The sequence below is a fragment of the Labrus bergylta genome, chromosome 11 (genome assembly GCF_963930695.1).
Source record: "Labrus bergylta chromosome 11, fLabBer1.1, whole genome shotgun sequence".
In the NCBI taxonomy this organism is placed as follows: domain Eukaryota; kingdom Metazoa; phylum Chordata; class Actinopteri; order Labriformes; family Labridae; genus Labrus; species Labrus bergylta.
The window spans coordinates 13,127,837-13,150,114 of NC_089205.1; the positions used below are offsets into that span (position 1 = coordinate 13,127,837).

Below are 22,278 nucleotides of genomic sequence, written 5' to 3' on the forward strand. Positions count from 1 at the left end.
GGTGATGATGATGAGATCTAAAGTGAAACCTGTCTGAAGTTATTTAAGGCAGAATAGAAAACGACGGGATGTTGTCCTTTGTTATTTTTAGTTATGGCAGCTGATGAATAAAGAATGCTGTATGGCTTCATGTGACCGCATGAAGAGCTTTCCCACTGAGCATATGTATGTAGGCTGCTGTTGTACTGTGGAGTCTGCTGCTTCCTGCCTGGTGGTCTCCCCTCCCCTCCCCTCTCCTTCCCTCCCCTATCCTCTCCCAGACCAGGCACAAGGGGAGGGGAGAGAGGTGGGGGGGGGGGGGGAGAAAGTAGGTCAGATGAATCCAGGCAGCTAAACGGCCATGGCCCTGCTGCAACATGCTTCCTCCCATTGACAGTGCACGCATTACAGCCTAGATGTGCACAGCAGGTATTTGGCGATTGTGAGTCTGGAATGGATGGTGGCTGTACAGTTTGCCCACCCCCCCCCCACCTCCCCCCCCCTGCACTTCTCCCATCCGGGACAGCAGAAGCATGGATTAGAGGGCTGATGGGAGAGACGCATGCGTGGCTTTTTATGTATCTCGAGCCAAGCCTGGTCACTGGGTCACTGTCAGGCTCCTGGGATCATCAGGACACCTTGCTGGAAGTGTGTCAAGGCAAAATGCTTTTCAACATAATACAGGCACACAGTTTATCTCCTGTGGTTTTTCTGATAACACCTGTTATGGAGCTTGACGTAGAGTTAGATTCATTTCCTTCCTTCCTGGCTCTTAATAAAAAAGCTCTTACTTATCTTGGATCTTTCTCACAAAGCAAAGTATTTTGCAGCTAATGATCAGTGAAAGTATTCATGCAAGATGAAACAAGCCCAACTTTGATTTGCTATTAGTGTTCCAACATGACTGGACCGCAGCATGACACATTCAGCTGGTTTGTTCCTGGAACACCATTTCTCCCGCTTTCTGTATCTCTGTTTTACACAATTCACCAATGAGGATTTGTTGTTGTGTGTGTTTTATCCCCTCCTCCCCCCCCCCCCCCCCCCCCCTCCTCTCGTGGTTGACTTTTGACTGGGGATCCAGAGCTGTGACAGGCAGCGAGGGAATCAATGAATCTGCTGTCGACTTTACAGGGGATCAGTGAGAGATAATCTCATCTGATCTGTTGTGCTCTAAAGCTGCCCAAATCTGCTGGGTAGTTGGCTTTCACCTCCTGTCTGTCCACCCGCCTGGCTGTCATTGATTTTCACATTTCCAGCCGTCTCTTTGTCGCGACGTACTTTCTGAAAGTTTCAAGTTTATGGCCCACGATCAATTGTAAAGTTATTAGATAATATGATGCCAATAAACAAAGATAAGTAGTGTCAGCAGCAGGGACTCCTATCTTGGCCTTAAAGGCATAGTCCTACAAAACTCTATTTATGTGAAGTACTCGCCTATCTCTCTCGGCGGAGTTGGGTAAACATCCAGGGTGTGTTCAAAATCCCCTCTGTCATAGTGTCCACACTGGGTTATAAAAAGAACGAAACAGGGCAGCCAGATAGCACACAACGCTGGCTTTTAATGACATGTTTCGCCTCATAATAGCAGCAGACTCTTTCATTTAGAGTTTAGCGGGGATTTATTCTTTGGTGTGTTTTTCCTCAAACATCATTGCAATATTTTAAGGTCTGTGTTCTATTGTGTTCTCAGTAAGAGTAAGGAAAACCACGCAGTAAACAACACAAGTTTATACTGAACACTGTTTGGTTTTCTTCATCTTCATTGCGGCCAAGAATGTCGGCGATACCAAATCTCTCCTCGAGTGCAAAACCGTCTCTGAGCTGTCAGAGCCAAGAGGAGGAGGTTTTTTTCTTTAAAAAGCTGGTGTAGGTTGTAATCTCTGGACCGATATGAACCATAATGAGTGCTTGTGGGAAACTTCTTTGGCACCAGTTCCTCAGCTGGGGATGCAGAGCGAGCCCCTGAGTGACTCCACATATGTATTACATAATTAATGCCTTGAATTAAAACTCTTCCTGCCCTCATCTTAACTTCTCCACACAGAGGTCAGCCCTGTTAGTGTGAGTGAGGGTCTGTGTTTAGCTGTTCTTATAGAGCAGTGTAGCCTGATCTCTGTCTGATTGTACTTTCAATATGAGGAGATGTTTAAGTTTAAGTTTGCACCCTCTGGGCGTTTCAGTCTTTTATCAAGCATTAATCTGTCACTTTTTAACTCTTCATTTCATCAGTTAGTTCTTATTTTTAGCTAAATATTTCAACTGTTACACTACTCTTTATTAAGCTATGTGTATAACAGGCTTGTATAGCCAACTAGCTCTATCCGACCTTGGCCTAGCCTTTTAAACAGTTTATTCGTCAGTTTTAACTATTCAATATGAATTTCTTTTTCATTTCTTCTAGCTTATATAGTTGGTTCACCACCTTCAGCAACCTATTACTAACTTGCTTCATGACTTTGAATTTTAGCTAGCTGTTTCAAATGCTTACCTGCTAACTAGTGTTTACCTTTAATAATGCACACAAAGTTACATTGAGGTGTTACAACTCAGCGGCCATTAAAAGGATTTAAATTGTTTTCATTTAAACCAAATAAATTGTCTTTCTATGACATTATGGAGCAATACAAACTAAGCTAACACCAGGGGAGAAATCACTGGTACTGTATGACCTCTACCCCTTGTCAGCCTGCTTGTTTGGACCCTTTTGTTTTTGCTGTTTGGTGCCCTGGCAGCTGTGGTATAGGAGCAGGTCTGTGGCCCATGCGCACATACAGGACCCAGCAGGGAGGACTTATACAAGAAAATGTTTTAATCACCCCGTCTTCCCGCTTCTCTTTCTCCGCTTTCTTTTGTCTTAATTATCCATTTGTGGTATTGTCCTCCATCACTCATCGCTCGAGGTTTCTTTGCTTCTTTTACATCCTGCAGTTCAAAATAAAGTAAAGTTATGAAGGGATATGAACATACCTGGTGTCCACACACACAGACGAGCATGCAGGCATCAAAGCAAACCATTAAAAGCACTGAGGCAGCAGAAACAGCAGGCGCTGGTTTGTGGCCTCATTGCACTGACTGGCTGTGGAATAATAGAGCTGGACATGAGTGACAGGTCAGTAAGTGGAACAAAGTGCACCCATGAGTTCTTAGCTGCATTAACAATGGCTTTGGTTTACAGATTGTTTTGGACGTGTCCTCTATGTTTTGCAGTACAGTAAAACGTAAAGAGACAACAGTGTTGCTTTTTGTTTCACTTTAAGCAGAGGTCAAAAGTCAGACTGGAGTCTACATCATGGAATTCGGTGTGTGGTCGGCCTATGCAAATTAGCCTGCTTCAACATGTGTGGCCTCAGATAAGTGGCAAAATACACTGCAGTTGTTATGGCAAGGTGATCTGGTGGAAGTAAATGTTACAGTAGTGTTATGATAATTGACAATTCAGCAAAATAATCACATAACAGGGTTTAAACTGATGTTCATTGAAATATGCTGTGTGCTGCTGTTTAACAACAACATCACAGCATTTTCAGTAATCTAGAACAAAAATTTAACTATTTACATTATATTCACTTATAATCATTTATTTATTGCATAATGCATGGGATGATGTTGGCCATTTTTGCCTTTATTGGGTATGACAGCTGAAGAGAGACAGAAAATGTTGGGAGGAGAGAGTGGAGGGATGACACCCGAAATAACTGCTACGCTATCCAATTCCTTGCAACTGATTGTTTTAAATTGGCCCGTGATATGCATGAATCACTTTCCCCTGAATTCATCAAATCAAACTTTGATTTTGACAGACTTTGTGAAAGCAGCAACACGGTGTCTAATTATCTAGATATCTCTTTTTAAAATGGTTCATTTTAACCTCTGCAAAGGACCGCAGCAGAGTCGGATTGATGCTTAATCTTAAACATCTTCAGAAAGCCTGCTTTAATGCAGCAGACTGCTTAGAATCATCATAGTCATATTGTACTTTAGCCTAATACACTTCTTGTCACCGCCTCAGGGTGAGTATTGAGTCATGTCTACATTGGAGGACTTTAACCTCTGTGCTGTGGATATCCTGCTTTCTCCAATCAGACCATGGTTCAGTATTGCAACTTAATAGAAATAATTCAAAGGGAATTCAAGTGAAAGCGGTGTTCCAATACATTATATGGACAGATTTACTTTAAGACACACAAAAAGAAAATCTAACATGAAAAAAAGGATTTCACCTTGATGTGAAACAGATTGTGGCCTTAACATTAATCTTCATCTTGTCCTTTAATATTTGAGGGAGGAAATTACTCCGTCATTAAAGCTCAACGTGATTTCCAAAATCTTATTAGAACACAGATGGTTATGAGGACAGGACACATCATTGACACTTCTAGCACAAATTAAAGTGCATGCCTCTAATATGTTTAGAGCAAACATTAACTTTTTTTTTTTTAAACCTGAGGACACAACGGTGGTTTTTAAATAATATATAGCTACACTCAGGATATTATTATAGGCTGATAAACAACAGAAAAGTTCTTCTTTGTGTAAACCTTGTAGGCAGAAAAACAATTGTGATTCTGATTGTGATCCCGAGGGGGTTTGAGTGGTGAGAAGTGAGAAGCCAGGCGGGGACAGAGTGGGCCTGCTGTATGTGAGAAATGCTGTGTGAGCCTGCACTCCCATCATTGGGCCCACTCCGTACCAGGAAGTGAAAAGACTGGGTCAGGAAAAGAGGCGGCATTGTCTGGAAACAGACTGTTTATGTTGTGCAGCCTGGATGGTGAGAAGCATATTGATTATCGTGGCCTGGACTCTGTTGGTCATGGTCATATGAGGGTTTTGAACTAAAGTGCATTCAGCTTAAATAGAACAGGAAAACAAAAAGGATAGGGTAAAGGTAAACTAATTAGGTTATTTATTGCGATTCTAAAAATGACTTCAACAGACATACGTAAGTAAAACAGCAATATAATACTTTTAAATTAATTTTCACTCATGAAGAATCAATTAGCAACTTAGATTAAACAGTATTCCGGGAATACATTTAAAAAAAATGTATAGATAAAGACTTTAGATAGACTATACAGGTTCATGCAAGGTTTTTCAATTTCCAATTTAACATATTGTAACAAATTTGAAAGAGTGTCCCATCACATCAATGATGGCTCTGTTATAGTCTTTCAGTTGTTAGGCTTATTGAACCAGTATGCACTAAAACAAATCAGTTTTTTACGTGTCAATAATTTTGTTATTTACACCTTGTTTTCCTACTTTGAAAAATGTCAAAATGTCTTCTGTGCTAAGCCCCACGTCAAACAAAACACATCTGTATGTCCCGTAAGACAGAAGGGATGTTTGAGTTGACAGTCTCACATGAGCCAGATGGGGGCATCAGTTAGCTACAAGTGTTTCACGGTGGAGGCTGTGCTGCGCCTGCCAAGGCTTCAAATGCTTTGCAGATGTATAGGCATATATCATTGCATGCACACCTGGAGAAAGACTTAAAGGTTAACATCTGGAACAGGCCTTAATTCCTTTAGAAAAGCAATGTGCTTAATGAAGCGTGGCCGTGTACTATTGTGGCATGTTTTAAGCACTGTTTAACAGAGCTTTGTAGTTCTGATCATATGTGGTTGTGTGTGTGTGTGTGTGTGTGTGTGTGGTGTTTAGGGGGAACACACTGAGCAGGATTCAGAGGAGGTGTCATTTACATATGTCCCTTCAACTATTGACTCATCATCACCATAAGGAACATTGAAGGGCATTCCTGGCTAGTCTTTTGTCCTCTTCAGCAGGCGATGCAAGTGATGGATAAGTCAAACTGTGACCACACTGCCACCACGAATGATGCAACAACAGAGAAAATCCAGCTGTTTATATTCTCATTTAGTTCTACTCCCTCCCTCTGTCCGTCGACTTCCCTCTTACAGGCCCCCCCAGCGGTCCCCGGACCCGAGCTTGGGAACCACCGGGGTTTAGAGCCAACCCACTATGCAGGCTCCATGCTACTATTGTTAAACACGAGAGCGGGCTATTTGCAAAATAAAGGGAGCCCACTGCCTTGTTCTTCGTCGCTATGTGGGGCTGTTAAGCGAAGGCGAAACAGGGTGTTCTTTAACTATAAGAGGAGCGGGTGATATCAGCGGTAGCTCTGTGTTGTTCCTCCCGGACAGAGGCGCATTGTCGGCGGACTGATGCTGAAAGTCCTCGTTGATAAGGGAGCACTTGGGGGCGCGCGGAGAAGACCAAAGGGGGACGCGAAAGGAAGGAAAGGAGGGAAGGATAGAGGAGCATTTTAATACCAAATCGGGACAATGTTGAGCTAAGGGTCCGCTCCACCCCCCCCACCCCCCACCTCCTTCTTCTTCTTCTTCTCCTCCCAAATGCGTTTGTTCCCACAATCGTTTTCCCGTTACTAATTAGGCTTCTCCGCGTTTAGGATAAAGCCAGCGGACCTCCTCCTCTCCAGCTCCGTTACCTGGGACCAAAATGGATCTCAGTAAAATTGTAAGTGCCGAAAAAGCCGATTTGTTTCTTCTTTTTTATTATTTTTTTTAGCAGGACAGACATCAAAACGGAGACTTTTCATGTTTTGGTGATGGGGGGGGGGGTGTCCAAGAAGTCCTGTTGCACACATACGGGCTGTAAGCTTGAATTCATGCAAGTTATGCTCAGTGCAAGCGTGGACTTGTTTGTTTGCCGGTATTGCAGTTAAGTGTGGCGTGGGAAGATTGTTTTTGTTTTGTAAAGTAGAAAGCATGAAGGTCTTGAGACCCTGTGGTCGGTTTTGTGAACAGGGGCAGAAGGGGGGTCTTCTAGGTCCGAGCTTGAAGGAAGTACATTTTAACTCCGCACCAAAATATCAGCCTGCCATATCACATGTTTCTAACAAACAGTGAAACAACTTGTACAAAACAAAAGCATGCTCTTCTGAGGACAGAGCAGTAACCCATGACGGGGTTTGCAGCGTTAACAGTGCCTATTTTTGGACACATGAAAATGTCTGAGATGTGCTTCTCTGTAGCCCAGAGTTGTGAGTTTTGAGCTTTTCACATGGCTGAGTCTCCAGCTGCAGGTTAGAGGAAACAAGTTGAACTGAGCACAGCTTAAATGTGCCATGAATATCAATTACAGATGGTATTGATGTCAGACAAACATGAAGACAAGGCTGACAGTGTGTCTTTGTGTTTGTTTCAGTGTGGTACAAATGTTAAAGAGACTCTTGGTTTGAATTTAAAAACAAGTAAGATGGTGATCTTTACTAACAATAATAAACAGCTTGGTCTGTATGTGAACAGCCTTTTTGGTGTTCATTTTCACGTCACTGTGTGTGCTGTGAATGATGCGATAGACTGGCCTGTACTGGAGCAGGTGCACTTAAACCACAGCAACAAGACTGGCCTTTCACTGGCAGCTTGGTTGATAGCTGTACTTTTGACTCTTGTGTAGGTGTGGGGGAGGGTGTGTTTTTAAAAAAAAAAGAAGACCAAAGAGTGCTCTCTTCATCGATTCTCAGAGTAAATATTGAAGGAATTGTGCATTGAGAAACAGTATAAAGCCACAATAGACTAAAACCGATGGTATAGCAAATGAATGAAGAGGCAGGAAATCCAAACAGGAACATTTTTCTCCAAAATCTCTGAAATAAATCTCAGCTGCCCACATGAAGTCAGTCGGGGCAAGCAGTGCAGACATGGCGTAGGTGTTGTGATGGAAAATCTCCTCCAGTCGATCCCTGTTTAGTTAGAATTTAGAGCTTATTTAAAACAAACCTCTATATGTTGTCGGGAAACTGTTCAGTATTTTGGATCTACAAGAACCCCTCAAGGCTGTTCCCTGTCCTCTCTCTGCCGCTTTGTTTTGGCTGTTTGGCTTAGAGTGAGAGAGATTCAGCACTCTATATTCTCAAACTCAATGCACTGTAAGAACCCAGGATCCAGCAGTTGTTTGGAGCTGGATTTCACTAGTGCACTCCCCATGTACAGGGGCATCTCAGCAGTCCTCTCAAAGTGTCCTGACACTCTTCAGCTATCCTATCAAATAAAGGGGAGAATGGCCCAAAATATAATCATTTAAAAGAACATGTAATCTTCAGAACCTTTTGCATCTGCACATGCAGGTCCTGATTTCTTGCAGACTAGGACTTGATTTATTTTCTTAAGATTTATTTTTGGGCTTTTTTTTATGCCTTTATTAGAGAGATATAACATTGGATAGAGTCAGAAATTAGAGGTGACTGCATGGGGAATGACATACAGGAAAGGAGCCAGAGGTTGGTTTCAAACCCCCAGCCACCTGAGGACAACACAGCCTCTGCACATGGGGCGCACAAACCAATTACCAGGCCACTGGAACCACACCAGAAATATATTTGATCGTCAGCAATCTGAAACGTCTTTACAAGAACGATAGAGAAGCGGAGGATATGCCATAAATTTGACCGGGGATGTCATGAATATAATTGTGTTAAAATGTTTTTTGTAACTCTTAAGACTGTTGGTCAGAGAGAGAAAACTCTTTGGGAAATATAATGCTCAGTTTCTGCCTTTTTTTTTTTTAGGACCAAGCGATTCTTTGATCGAGAAAATGAATTGGCTTTTGCTGCTCCATGTATAACAAATAAACAGAGATGCCTAATCATGAGCAAAGTAACAGAAAAAGAGAATGTTTATATGACATGAAAAAGAGCAGAGGTTGTCTTAAACTGGCCATACATTTCCCAGCACATGGATGTCTCATCCCTGAATAACTTCAGGAAAGTATCTGACGATGAGCATCCAAAGATTTCTCTTGAAGGAATGTAACAAACTCGGCCAAAGTCAGCAGTCGGACAAACTTGAGATGCTTAAAAGAAACCATGTTAGCGGTCGGTTTGCTGCTGGACATTTTACTGTTGTGCAGACTTTGGTGTCACATCACAAACATAAGCCATCATCATCTTCAGGAAAACACACCCACCCACACATAGAAAAACTCTGTGATGTTCACGCGTGTTCAGTGTTGGGGCGTAATGGGAAACTGGACTAAAGGCTCCTTGCTGAGCAGCACAGATGTTCTTTTTATAACGGTGGTCATGACATCACCAGTCCTGCAGGAAGTAGAGCTTTAGAGGAGAGGCTCCTTCACACGCGGCTGCAGAAATCTGTGTTTTTAGCTGAGCCTCATAAAGCTGCCACACGGGTGTAGGCCTCCGAGTTTAATTAGGCTGGAGCCCGGCCTTTAGCATATGCACTGTATGTGTGTCTTTAACCAGCTGCTGCCCTCAGGAACAGAAGCCCGGTTCTCTTGAGGTCACACTCTCCAAATACCCTCAAGCTCAGTATTTTGATGCTTGTTAATGAGCTCTTCAGAGACAGCAGCACCCCAATGCTCCACCAAAAAACTGTGTTGATAAGGGAATAGAAGATCCTTGGTGTATTCTGATGAAAACAAGCTCAGATCTACAGGCTGAAAAGATTGTACATGGCTATAAATATACTCTGATACAATTGTTCCTTACCAATACAGAATCTTAAACCTTGGCATCAGTAAAGATTACACTCTTTGCTAGCACCACACTGTTGCTCATTGTTATTGTCAGAATTGTCTGAAACCAGTTTAATTTGTTGGAGGCTAATACGTTTTTGTCTTTTATCAGTGCATTGACAGGGATTCAGAAGTCCCATGTTCAGCAGTATTGGAGGCTGATAGCCAAAGAGAAAAATACAGATATTTATATTGATAGCCATCAGAACAGATGTCAACACGTCTGAGAATTAAGACTGATTCATTTTCATGTCTGTACAAGCTGTTGATAATGGTGCAGATCAATATATGCGGACTGCCTCGGCTCCCTCCAACAATGCCTGTAAAGTTTTCATTATCACAGGAATGCTTTCCCTCTGTGTATTTCAGCACTCCGGAAAAATAGCCGCTCTAAAATAGACCATCTTTTCCATGACCTCCCCACTCCCCCCCACCCCCCACCCCTCAGTGCAAGCTCGCCTACCTTTCAAGAGGTGTGGAGTGACTGTTGTAAGAGAGCGGATGTTCATGTCAGATGTAACGCATTAAAATGGGCCCTAAACAAGCAACACAGAGGGCTATGTTCACTGGAGTGACCTTTGGAAACGGGTGGGGTTACTTGTGGAAAAATGTTTTGGGCCCAGAACGCTTTTCCATCTATTATCTGATATTTGAATGCATTTGAACTAAAAAAAAATAAACATTTCATTTCACAGTGTGTTTGTTTGTTGAAGTATACTGGTTGCTGTGGCTAGCTTTCAGTTTCAAGTGTATATTTTTAGACAAGCAATAAAGGAACTATTACTTTCAAAGAAACAGGCATGTCATTTTGGTTGGTAAAACCTCCCCTCACTGCTATACCATCCCCATACACATGTAATACACATAAAAGACATATTCATTGTTCTCATGATGCTCCTCTGGCTTTGTATCATGGTGTAAATCAAAGGTTATCTGAATCAGAACATATTTAAAGAGGCTATGGCCTAAATTTCCAAATAATTATATAACGTTACTAATTATGTTGAAGGCATGCTTTTAATTAGGAGTCCACAGAGAGTTTCTGTATGCTTGTCCTCTTAATTCTATTGAGCATTTTCTGCCCCTTTCAGCCCATTGTGTTGGTTATACTCCACTTTGGATACCGTACACCTACAAGCTCTGACAAACCATACATACTGACTGAAACCAAACAATAGACTGACAAAGCAGGTACACATAGCTGACTATTTAGCTGCTTATTACATAGCAGATGATTCCCCCAGGTGTTGGTGGAGATGTTCATTAGTGGGCCAGAGACGGGACTCAAAGTGAATCTTAATTTTGCTCTTCAATGGCTGGACATGTGTCAGGAGAAAAGTGGTTGCTTAACCAGGCTGAGTGCAGGTTAAATAACTTATATTAGGCTTACCTAATGTAATTACATATATGAAAGGACTGGTATTAGGTGTGGAAGGAACAAAGGCTCAGTGACTGTGTTTTTATATTCGTAGTAAGACCCAAAAGGCTAGATAATGTGACCATCACAACTTCCATCAAGTTCCTGATTCCATATTTTAAGCAGTGCCGCCTCGGTCTCAGCCAATACATTGTCATGTGCTTTTTTTCATTACTTAAAGCTTGAGCTATGAAAAAAAAGGGACCAGGTTGTTATGGACACATTTTTCCTTGAAAGTCACCTGGAAGAGTCTGGCCGGAAATATGAGAGGGTAGACGGAATGAAATGTTCGGCCTGACTGACCGTCTCAGGCGCTGTCTGGATTGAGTGAGCGAGGTTTTTTTTGAGCCGGAGGGACCTGGAGCAGGGTATTTTTCAGCAGGCAGGCAGGAAATGGGCAGTGCAGGGTGTGCCAAGACAGGAAGCCTGACTGAGCGCCTCTATCCCCACCACCTCCTTCTATGTCACCAATACCTCCACCCCAGTGAGTCAGCCACAATGGTACGACTCCACCGCTAAACCTCAGCGTTTACAGCTGTGCATATGTGCTGTTGTAAATCCTCCCTTCCGACGTCTGTCTGTGTACTCGTCTCCATGTACGATACATAAGCCTGACAAGTAGCTTTTCTCCTCTTTAAAATGAAATCCAAACCATTCACCATTTCTCAGCAGAGATAAACATCTTACATTCAGAATGAAAGTCTCTGCACACTTAAGTCCATTGTAAGCTTTAATTATTAAACATGCTGGTCGTCATTATGTCATCAGGGCAAATGTTCAACATAAAAAACGATGGTGGCATCAAATAGAGCAGTGGATTCACATCATGGGAGGTTCATTTGCAGTTATAGATGCTCAACATAGATCTTACTGTTAATTATTTAAATTTTTGTTGATGGATGTGCAGTAGGTGTGTATGCTTGCTTTTTTTAAGTACACATTTGCAGTCTTTGTGAATGACAGTTTAATTGTAGGCTATATCCTTGAATCTGATGATTATTATCTTCAAAAGTGGATTCAGTCAATGTTTTGTATTTTGGTGGGAAAATGCCTGAAATGAGTAATTGATTACCAGAATATTTGCAGAAATATATCACAGAAACTGAAAATAAATCAAGCTTTTGAAAAGACACTGGGAAAATCTACAGTGTGAAGTACCTAGTCTTTGAAACTTGAATCATTTAGCTTCATCGTCTAAAATTAGCCCTGATGGAGCTCTCGAGACGAAAGGCTTACTTTATGATTAAACACTTAAATTGTACATGAGGGTTCATTTTTTTAAATATATTTTGATATAAAACTGATATTCATAGAAGTGAAGCTTAAAAGCCTGATGGCTGCTCCCAGCTCTGTGTCCTCCACCTTCTAGACCTAGAGGACTGGGGTCACATTATCACTGTGCTGTTCCTGAGATTAATAACTACCCTCCAGCACTAAATCATCAGGGTCACACAAGGATTCCTCCTCCGCCTCCTCGACCATGAGAATCTAAATCCAGGGAGAACAAGTGTTTCCGAATTTACTCTGCCCCCTTTCATTTAGCTCTGGTGGTTTTCCACAGCCATTTTTTTCATGATTGAACAGTACTGACTGTGGGTTTGTTTCGACATTAATGTTGACATAAATCGTGCCACAGCAGAGACAAAAATAACCAAGAGAGCTTCATTTTCTCTGCAGCCAGCCAATCTGGAGTGACCACAAGGGTATGACATATCTCCAGGACTAACAGGGAAATGGATTGACGAAGGCATGCATTACTGACATTTCTTGCATTTTGCTCAGTGGGGTCACTTATATCGTTTTCACACGAGCAGAAATCTCCTGAAAGTAGTGGACTATGTTGCTTCGTCCACTTCTTCTGTTGTTTTTTTTTCACGTCCTACCTCAGTAGATGTAGGACGGTGTGGGAGTTCTGATGCTTAAATTAGCTTGTTTGCTAATACCAAGGCCCTACTAATCCAACAGCAGCCTGAGACTTCAAAACACTAAAATCTGTAACAACATACGCTGTATGGGTATGATCAAATTGCTTATTTTGTGTTGCCTGGCTCAGAGAATGTATGGGGCGGCAGTCGCTCAGTCCGTAGGGACTTTATCTGGGAACAAGAGGGTCGTTTGATCAAGTCCCAATATGGATAAAGTATGGAAATTGGTCTGGTGCACTTCCTGTGTACTGCCCAGGTGCCCTTGAGCAAGGCACAGAACCCCCAACAGCTCAGAGGCATCCCCTGTGTGCAACCCCCTCTCTTTGACAACTCTCCATTAAGTGCTTTCCATAGGTCGTGTTTGTGCTTGTGTGTGTTCTGGGCCTATGTGTGTGAGTATGTAGCATCTCTCAATACCAGTGTCACTGTGGATTAATATAATAAGAACATAAAGGTTTATGAAAACATATAGTTTTTTATTATGTAGCATGGCAGTCAGATGTTACAGAGAAATAAAATCAATGTGTATATAAATAACAGTAAAGTAGAGTAAATAACAGTTCTGTATTGAGACTGACAACATTTCTTTCTCGTTTCTGCGTAACACGTAAACTACAGGAAATGAGTTCTTCTCTGAAACAGAAGTTATTAAAGCAGTCATAATACATCTAAGATGGCAATACAGTGGCATGCTGGTTACTGTTCTGGAGCAGCGAAGAAGGACTGGTTACTGCTGGAACAAGTTGATTTTATTCTGGGATATTGAAATTCTGCTTGAGATACACACTAATACCTGATCTTGTGTGTTAGGCAGTATTGGGGGAACATTACTGGTATCGCAACAACTCATTCATTGAATGATGGCTGTTTCATTTAGCAGGCAGAAGATGCTTCCGCTCTCTGGGCTCTGTTCACTGACCCTTCAGTGGACACAGCCAGGCTATGATCAGCATATCAATGCCCTGCTTTCTACAGAAGGGCCGATTAAGGGGTGCCAAGCCTGACTTAACATGCTTTCAACACTGTATCAATAACACTTTGTTAGTAAGCAAACGCTGTGGAGAAAACAAATGTTTCTGTAGATACCAAATGCCAAAAGGAGCTCCGTGTTCAGCAGGAGGATAACTATTTAGATCTTAGGGTCACTGTCGAGTGAAGGATTTAAATAATGTACAGATGAGAGGATCGAGGAATCATAAGGGGAAGCAGTTTAGGTTATCCCCCTGGGCCCTGTGGACAGCATGACATAGAGGGTTTCTGTCGAATTGAACAGATTTAAAGATGACTCCCTCAGAACTGATCTTCACTCTAAATCCTCAAAATCACTTTCTTCTTACCTTTGGTAAGCTTGTTCATCATTTCACTTTGTCAGCCGGTCTGCGTGGCCACAGCCAGGAGCTAACAGGCCATTGATGCGTTGATGCCAGCAGCCAATGCCAGGAGTCCCAGGCAGCTGGCATTCTCATTCAACCCAAAACACTAAGTACAAAGTCTCACTGTGGGATAATTGGGTCATCCTCATGATCCAGTAGCATTGAGAGTTTCTTAATCATCCCTTGTTTTTTTTGTTCAGTTTGAGTGACAAAGGGATAACAGGAAGCAATATGAGTAGGCCTTCTTTACTTCATGATAACTGATGAAAACAAAACATTTCATTTTGATGAACAGCAGGTACAGTGACACTAAAGCTTCTTTAAAACAAAAAACTTGTAAGCCAAAAAAAAAAAAAGAAACAGCTGCATCATGCTAGAGAAAGAAGCTCGTAACATCAACACCATGATAGTGTTGAAACCAGTAATGACAGAAACAAATGATTATATGCAGTTTTGATGGTTTATGGATATAGTATATTAATAGCTGTCTGATTAAAGAGTATTTCCTGTAGGTCCAAATATAAGTTTTTTATTAAGCTATTTATTAGTATTGGGAATATTAACTCACTACACCTTACTATTTAATATGCTTAACAAACCATATAGCTAGAATATAACTGTACAGAAAGACTTCAATAAATGTGAGGAAAAAAATATATATATATTTGTCATGGTTATGATTAACTGAGGAATATGAATCGCCCCTCAGAAGGTGAAGCGCAGGATTAATTTACTTATTTTCTGCACTTTGGCATCAGTTTCTCTTCTTATCATTTTTTTCCTCTTAACTTCTTCCCCCTGCTGTCTAATTTTCCAGCTGTCTTGTTTTTCTATTATCACGCTCTCAACTTTTTCTTTGGTCAATTCACTTCTGTTCATGTTACCCTTACTGAAGTCAGAAGTTCCAGTGTGAGGAGGAGTCATGAAGACGAGATGCTGTGAGTCAAATTAACAGGGACATCTATTTGCTGTATTTTTTAAATTAATTGAAATACTGATATTTGGCACAGGCAATGTTATACTTGCCATAAGAATATTTTGTCCAAGCCCTACTATTTACCAAAAGTCATGAACTAAGTTCCATACTTTGGAATCTTACAAATGGGACGTCAGTAAGTCTTAAATTCAGTTAGCTAAAGTAAAATACCTCATTTTCCTTTAAAGGGCAGTTTGAGTCAAGCAGGTATGCATACACCAGCCAACCACCACACATTAAAGGTCAATTATTATGCAAAATGCACTTTACCATGTTTTTCTAACATAGTCTCTAGTCTGTCTACAAACCACTGATTATTAGTAAAGTACATCCTCTCCATCGTTTGCCTGCTCCACGTTTCAGAATTTAACCGACAGACAGTAACCCCTCCCCAAGGTGGATGATACTCCCACCATTAGGTGTTTTTTTCTGGCCTCTGAGTCTGCCTTCCCACCATAAACAATTAGGCCTGGTGCAAGAATGCCAGAGCCACCCAAGCCCTTCTAGAGGGGCGTGGTCAAACGCTTGAACAGCCTGTTCTGAACAGGATTAAAATAGAGGGGTCTAAAGGCATGATATACAGGCTCGGTGGATTTTTAACAAGAAACTTCACAGACACGTTTTGGGGAGCTTTTAGACTCATTCAACTTGTCGAATAGGTGAATAATATGGGACCTTTAAATGAAACTTTGCGTTAGTTCATGCAGGACATGGAAGTCATACTTCTTAGCTTTAATCAGCTGACGGCAAACTGATTGAATCATTGCTCCTAACCAAACACGCACACCAATCACACCTCATTCTCACATCAAGGCGGTCCATCTAAACACAACTTAAGTGTTACTGATCACTGCTGGCAAAGCTTTGCCTCCACCGCCTCAGGGGCCTCCTTTCTGCCTCAAGCCTTTGGTCCACCCTTGTAGGGGTTTAGCACTGCACTCCATGGAAAGCTGTGGTATGCTACTTAACTAACTCAGGGAGCATTGTTTGTGCAGAGCCTTCATCACCAAGCAAAACTGTATTTCTATTTTTGCAACAACAAAAAAAATAGCATAAATTCTGCACAAATGCCATGTATGGTGCTATAATATATCATACTCATGCTCATATTGCCAGTTTGTCTTCATACCAGCAAAGTAAATGAGATTATCCCAACCTGAAGTAAATCATTCCTAGAGCTGCAGTTACTCAGACATTACAGGAATTTCGTTGAGAATTCCCAAAATCTCCAGAGGTGATTTAAGACGTTTATCATGTAATCTTACAACTTGTGTGTATGTGCTTACTTATAGTTGGGGTTTTTTTGCCATTAGTTTTTGTAATTATTCACAAAGCAGATGCTCAATGAAAAAGTACATTTTGTCTAATACCTTCTATTCCTTCCAGACAGCTGTTTTAATAACTAGACTTCCATTGTTTCCTTCACCTAGTATTCTGATGTCATTGTGATTAAAAAAAAAAAAGACCTACATTGATGGCTGTGTGGGAGATTAGATAGGTTATCGGTATTGGGCAAAAGCTTGGGGACAGGTCACAATGTGTGTGTATTTGTCGAGGTCCTCACTGAGTGCTCATCCTACTTATTAGGGCACAACTGAATCCATTATCTTAACCGTTTTCCCCATTCTGGTTCACGGGGGGGGGGGGGGGGGGCGCTGAAGCCGATCCCAGCTGTCATAGGGCCAGGGCCTGTGTAGGCTTTATTTTGGAAGAAACAAGATAACTTTTGACCTGCTGATTAACTATGGGATAACAATGGTGCATTTACCTGGGTACAAGCTGTTACACGATGCTGCATTCATGTGGTACTGTATCTGATTCTTGTATCAGTTTATGTAAAATGTTGTTCTCTTGATCTGAAGGAAACAGACTGCAGGTTCAATAATAGACTTATTTCAGCTTTTTCTGCATAGCCTGGACAGGACACTGTCAGCCCTGCTGATTTCGACCTTTACAGTACACACTGACACACACACAGACACAGTCGGTGTCTTGGCTCAGTCTGTTGCCACTGATGCAACAGGACAGGTGTTGCCTCAGTGATCATGTTTAATCAACATCCTGCATGTTTAATGCCAGAGAAGGAAGCGTGGTCAGTCATCATCTTTACAACACTCTGCGGTGTCTCCTCATCATTGGCAGGATTACGCGTCGAGCGCAGTCAGGTGGATGATGTTGATGTAGTTAATGTGAGACATGTTGAAACCTCAGTCAGCTCTTAATTCCTCCTCCTGTCCTCCATCTGCTTCATGAAACACTCCTGTGATCAAGGGTCAAAGATGTTAGTAAACAAACACAAAACTCAGGTTTCCTACCTTGCTAGAGTCGCTAGATTAGTTTATTTGTTCGGGTTGTTTTTAAGACAGAAGCTGAACTATTCAGCAGATTGATTTCCCCCTGATCCTGATTCAGTGTTTACTTCAAGCAGTGTAGTTGAAGGTTTTATAGTTACAAAAAACTCAAATCAGTTTTTAGACATTTTATATATATAAAAAAAAAACAGTCACTGACATTTGGAGGTATATTTGTTTGTTCACTGTAAGACTTCAGATGTTCTCTCGCAGAGATTTGATCACTTTAGCAGGGTTGGCTGAGTTTGTCTCATCCTGCTGATTACAACCAATACTCCTGAGCTGTTTCCCCTCTTCTCTCTTTCATTCCTTCCTCCTTCCCTCCTTACACATCCTGGCCCTCCATTCCTCCTCCAGTGATTCCTCTCGTTGAACTTCCAGTCCCTGAAAGCTCACATACTGGAAAAGGAGGAGCCAAACCCACGACATCTGTGGGAAGTGAGATTATGAAACAGGCCTCCCATCCCCTGCTGACCCCAGCTGTCACACTCACACTTCAACCAAAACTATGCAAGTGGTAGTGACGAAACGCATGGATTGCTTTACTTTTCAACTTTGGCATTTCAGTTTATTTGAGTTGACGTATTTGGACGAGGATTTTCTTGTTTTGATTTTCCTCTCGAGCAATGTGACGTGTCAGCCAGATGCTGCTCCAGAACACCTTATTTATGAAAACCATCTGAAACAGCTCAAACGAGGATGGCTTGCAGCTTTTAAGAGGGAACATGTTGTGGCCTTGTTTCCATATTTATTTCATCATAAACATTTTGCACTTGCATGCCTAACTTAACCTTGATTGTGTATGGCACAAGAACAAGTATTTCTTATAGTGTCTCCCTGTTAGTCTTAATTCCAGACTATTCTGGGTCATGTCTTATTTAAAATGATTCTTTTCTTTTCTTTACATACATAAACTCACTACGTAAATGATAGCATAAAATACACAAGGATAAAATAAATGGAGGGGTTTGACACTGAAATGATTTCAGGGAAATTTGTCTGAGAGACAATGAGAGATGTAACTTGATGCAACTTTGATTTTTTTTAAATAAATAGTTTATTAACTGTCAGTCTTTTTTTATTAGTGTAAAATAGAACTTCCAATTCAGAAAAGTTACAAAAATGTTTGTTGTGCTGTGAATTATAGTTCATTAAAGAAAGAAAAATGGAATCACTAAAACTGGCAGGTCAGACTCAGACCTTTAAAAGTGAGAAATGGGTGCATCTTAAGTATAAACATTCACTGTCCAGATTATATTGACTTTTATGTTTCCTTAACTTTTACCCCAGTACCACTGGAGGATAAAAGTTTTGTTTCCTAGAGAAATGTCTTGTAAATTATTGGATGAATTGACACTAGAATTGGAGATGTTGATGATCCCCAGGTGATCTACATTTCTAGTTCTACACAGGTCTTGGAAAGAGTTTCCGCAACATTTGGAAAAGGTTATATAAAAGTTGGCTCTTGACAGGGTGTGTAAAGTGTAGTAAATGGACTCAAGTTATGTCACTCGAGTCAAGGTCAATGGGGACGTATGTGGAAGATATTGAAGGAAGTGGGTCTACTAGACCTCTGTGGCCTGCTACTCTTCATTGCCTGAAGCTAGCTGCCTGAAGCTAGCTGCTTGAAACTAGCAGCTTGAAGCGCATTTAGCTGCTACTAGCATTACACACCCTACTATTAAACAAACTACCATCAGTCAGTTTACAATGTGTCAAATTCTTCATTAATGTCCAAATACCTGTAAAGTAGTGATATTCCCATCAACCTCAGCTGTGCTTTGTGTTTAGTGCGTAAAAAGCAAATGTTAGCAATAGCAAGTACTTCCCCATGTTGTCACATTAGCTGAACAAAGTTGCTAGCTTTTAATCTGTTCATTTTCTTTTTATCGTGAGAACTAACTACACCCAAATATTGAAACAGCAACTGTAAGGCTTACTTGTGTGCACTGAGGGAGATTGTCAACACTTAGGCTATAATGCAACATGGCCATCAACACCTTCTGGTGGTTATTCTTGTGACTTTTTACATCAAACACACAACAACAGCAGCTTTCTGAAAGTCTTGATAAAAGTCTGAATTAGTTACAGTCCAAAGATGCATGGATAACTTATAAGTTGTGATGCTTATATCTAGTGTTTCCTTCATGCTGGTTTGATGATACATGAATTTGAGCTGATGTTGGAAAAAGCTCAGCTCAGCATGGCCAACATTCCTCAGTAGATTTCACAGCACAGACACATACTCTCCTGATCACCCACACATGAGCAATGGCTGTGCTATCTCATTAAGTCTGCCTGCAAACAGTCCTATTGTTAATTGTGTTTTCCAATGATTGCTTTCCCAAACTCATACAAAGAGATATTATAGTATACGTGTCACAGGTGTTTCGCTCTGGAAAAGCAGGGAGGATTGTTCAGCCTCTCACATCCTGCTTTAAATATCAATTTAGCAGAAAGTAGGTCAGTCAGCCTTTAGCAAAGATATTTCTGATTCCCATTCCTCAGGTGGTTGGAGCAGGAAAAGGCAACTTTCTGAAAGGTGGAAGGGTGCCAAGTTTTAGAATGAAACACTTGACACTTCAAGATTGTCTTTCAGAGTTTTTTTTCTGCAAGCGGTGTGAATAAGTCTGTGGGCTGATCTGTGTTCTCTCTTCCTCTCCTCTTTTTCCCCTTCCTACCCTTCCTATCCTCCTTTTCACAGGCTGTCAGCATCAATAAGGCCATCAACACACAGGAGGTCGCTGTCAAAGAGAAGCATGCCAGGAATATCCTCATACTGTCTTGTGTGTGTGTGTGTGTGTGTGTGTGTGTGTGTGTGTGTGTGTGTGTGTGTGTGTGTGTGTGTGTGTGTGTGTGTGTGTGTGTGTGTGTGTGTGTGTGTGTGTGTCTGTGTCTGTGTCTGTGTCTGTGTCTGTGTCTGTGTCTGTGTGTGTGCGCTCCTCATCGTGTGTATGTTTGTGAGATGCTGTTTCCCCGTGGCTGGAGGGTTACTTTAGTGCAAGATGAAAACAACAAACTTAGTGTCACCTCATCATCTTCATGTGGCCCTGCTGCAGAGCTAATTTAGTTATCTGTGAGAACAAATAAAAAGCAGACTGTGTCGAGGGTTGTTTGGAGTCAGCAGGGTTTATCCTCAACAAGAAATATAGACTGTAGGCTAATTAAAAAAAAAAAATCTAAGACTTTGTATTAATTTTGGATATTAAACTGGTGCAATTTGGCCTCTATAAATACCACCTGCTATGAAAAGAGTGTAATTTAACCATATTGTTTGACTTGCCCGTGCAGACTACCACATGTCCGATGTGTCTTTTGGCAAGACACTTAACCCCAAGTTGCTCCCACTACTTCATCGGCGGCGTATAATTGTGTATTAATGGGATTAATACATACTGATGGACGCTTTATATAGCAGCCTCTGCCATCAGTGTGTGAATGGGTAGGTGTGACCTACTGGTCGAGTAGGTGAGCACTATACAAGCTCAAGTCCATTTCCCTTGCAAAGTTCCTGGCGACCCCCCTTGCACCAGAAAGCACTGAGCTAGACCGATACAACACAAAAGATGTCATTGATTATATATAACCACTATTATCCTTGACTCTCCTCTCACCCTGCATCTTGGGCACCCATCATGAGAAAGGCGCCCACACCTTCTGGGCCGCGGTCAACCGGCTTCCTCTCTCTAGTAATGCGGTGCTCTGCTGGAAGTTCTGCCACGTCTTCCACAAGCTGCTGCGAGACGGACATCCAAACGTATGTAAAATGAAATAGTGTCACCTTTGACTCTCACATATCATCACTATATTCTATATTCACTATATTCTACTTCTTACTTGTTACATTGACACTTAAAAAAAAAAAGTTCTATTACCTTGTAGATACATCAGCTAGTGATTCATTCTTTAGCTTTGGTTGCACCTGATATTCATTTAGTCACTTAAACCTAATGAGTCCTGTTATATGAACCTCCTTCTCTCTGTTCCTGCTGCTGTCCCCGCAGGTGATAAAAGACTCCATGAGAAACAAGGCTGATTTAACTGATATGAGCAGGATGTGGGTAAGTACTCCAATTATCAGTTGAATGTGGTCATGTAACAGCATGCAGTCACAAGTTTAAACCACTACAATCTTATGGCACCGATCTCTGGCCTTTTTATTTTTATTTTGTTATTGTTTATACATCTATGTATTATATTATACATTTGATCGCGATTATTTTTTCGATATGCTGCTGCTGCTGTCGGAGTGACAGAGATTGCAGCCATCTAAAAGTGTTACTTTCAGAGATCCCAACACAATGCCTGCCAACGGCATGTTCTTGTGGCTAACAGAGTAATATTACATACGCTCAACGGTGGGGAATCTCACCTGTTAGAGTCTCTTTGTAGCAATATTGAGGTAAGAACTAAGTGTTCACAGTATTGCTGCAGATCCCCCCTGTGAGGAAATTCATCAGGTTTATTGTGTAAACTTGTATTTACAGCACTGCATTAAGCAACAGCATCTGAACAGTCACCCTTTAGTTATGTCTTACGCAACATACGTTTTGGTGGATCGCCTGCTCTGCTCCTTATTCTTTGACCCTCTTTTGTTTTTTTTATCACTCCATTTTTTGCTGATGTCACTGGGCAGTAGGATACAGGAAGTTAGGTTGCGCTGACCAGGCCTGCGGCCTCTGTTTCCTGTTGTGTCATCAACACCCACAACCCCCCAGATACTCAAGGAAACGGGAAGTGA

The 22,278-nt window shown here is 41.5% G+C and overlaps 1 protein-coding gene across 2 annotated transcripts in view; it reads left to right on the plus strand.

Moving 5' to 3' along the window:
* Positions 1–22,278, plus strand: part of hip1 (huntingtin interacting protein 1) — a 44,048-nt gene that overhangs the window by 818 nt on the left and 20,952 nt on the right. Inside the window, exons 1-4 of one of the 2 annotated variants that reach the window (XM_029278860.2) lie at positions 5,977–6,477; positions 20,242–20,305; positions 21,152–21,294; positions 21,542–21,598. In XM_029278860.2, coding sequence (XP_029134693.1) covers positions 6,460–6,477; positions 20,242–20,305; positions 21,152–21,294; positions 21,542–21,598 — 282 coding nt within the window. In that variant the 5' untranslated portion in view covers positions 5,977–6,459. Of the gene's footprint in view, positions 1–5,976; positions 6,478–20,241; positions 20,306–21,151; positions 21,295–21,541; positions 21,599–22,278 lie in introns of those variants that run through there. The other variant, XM_020641713.3, reaches the window with a different exon arrangement.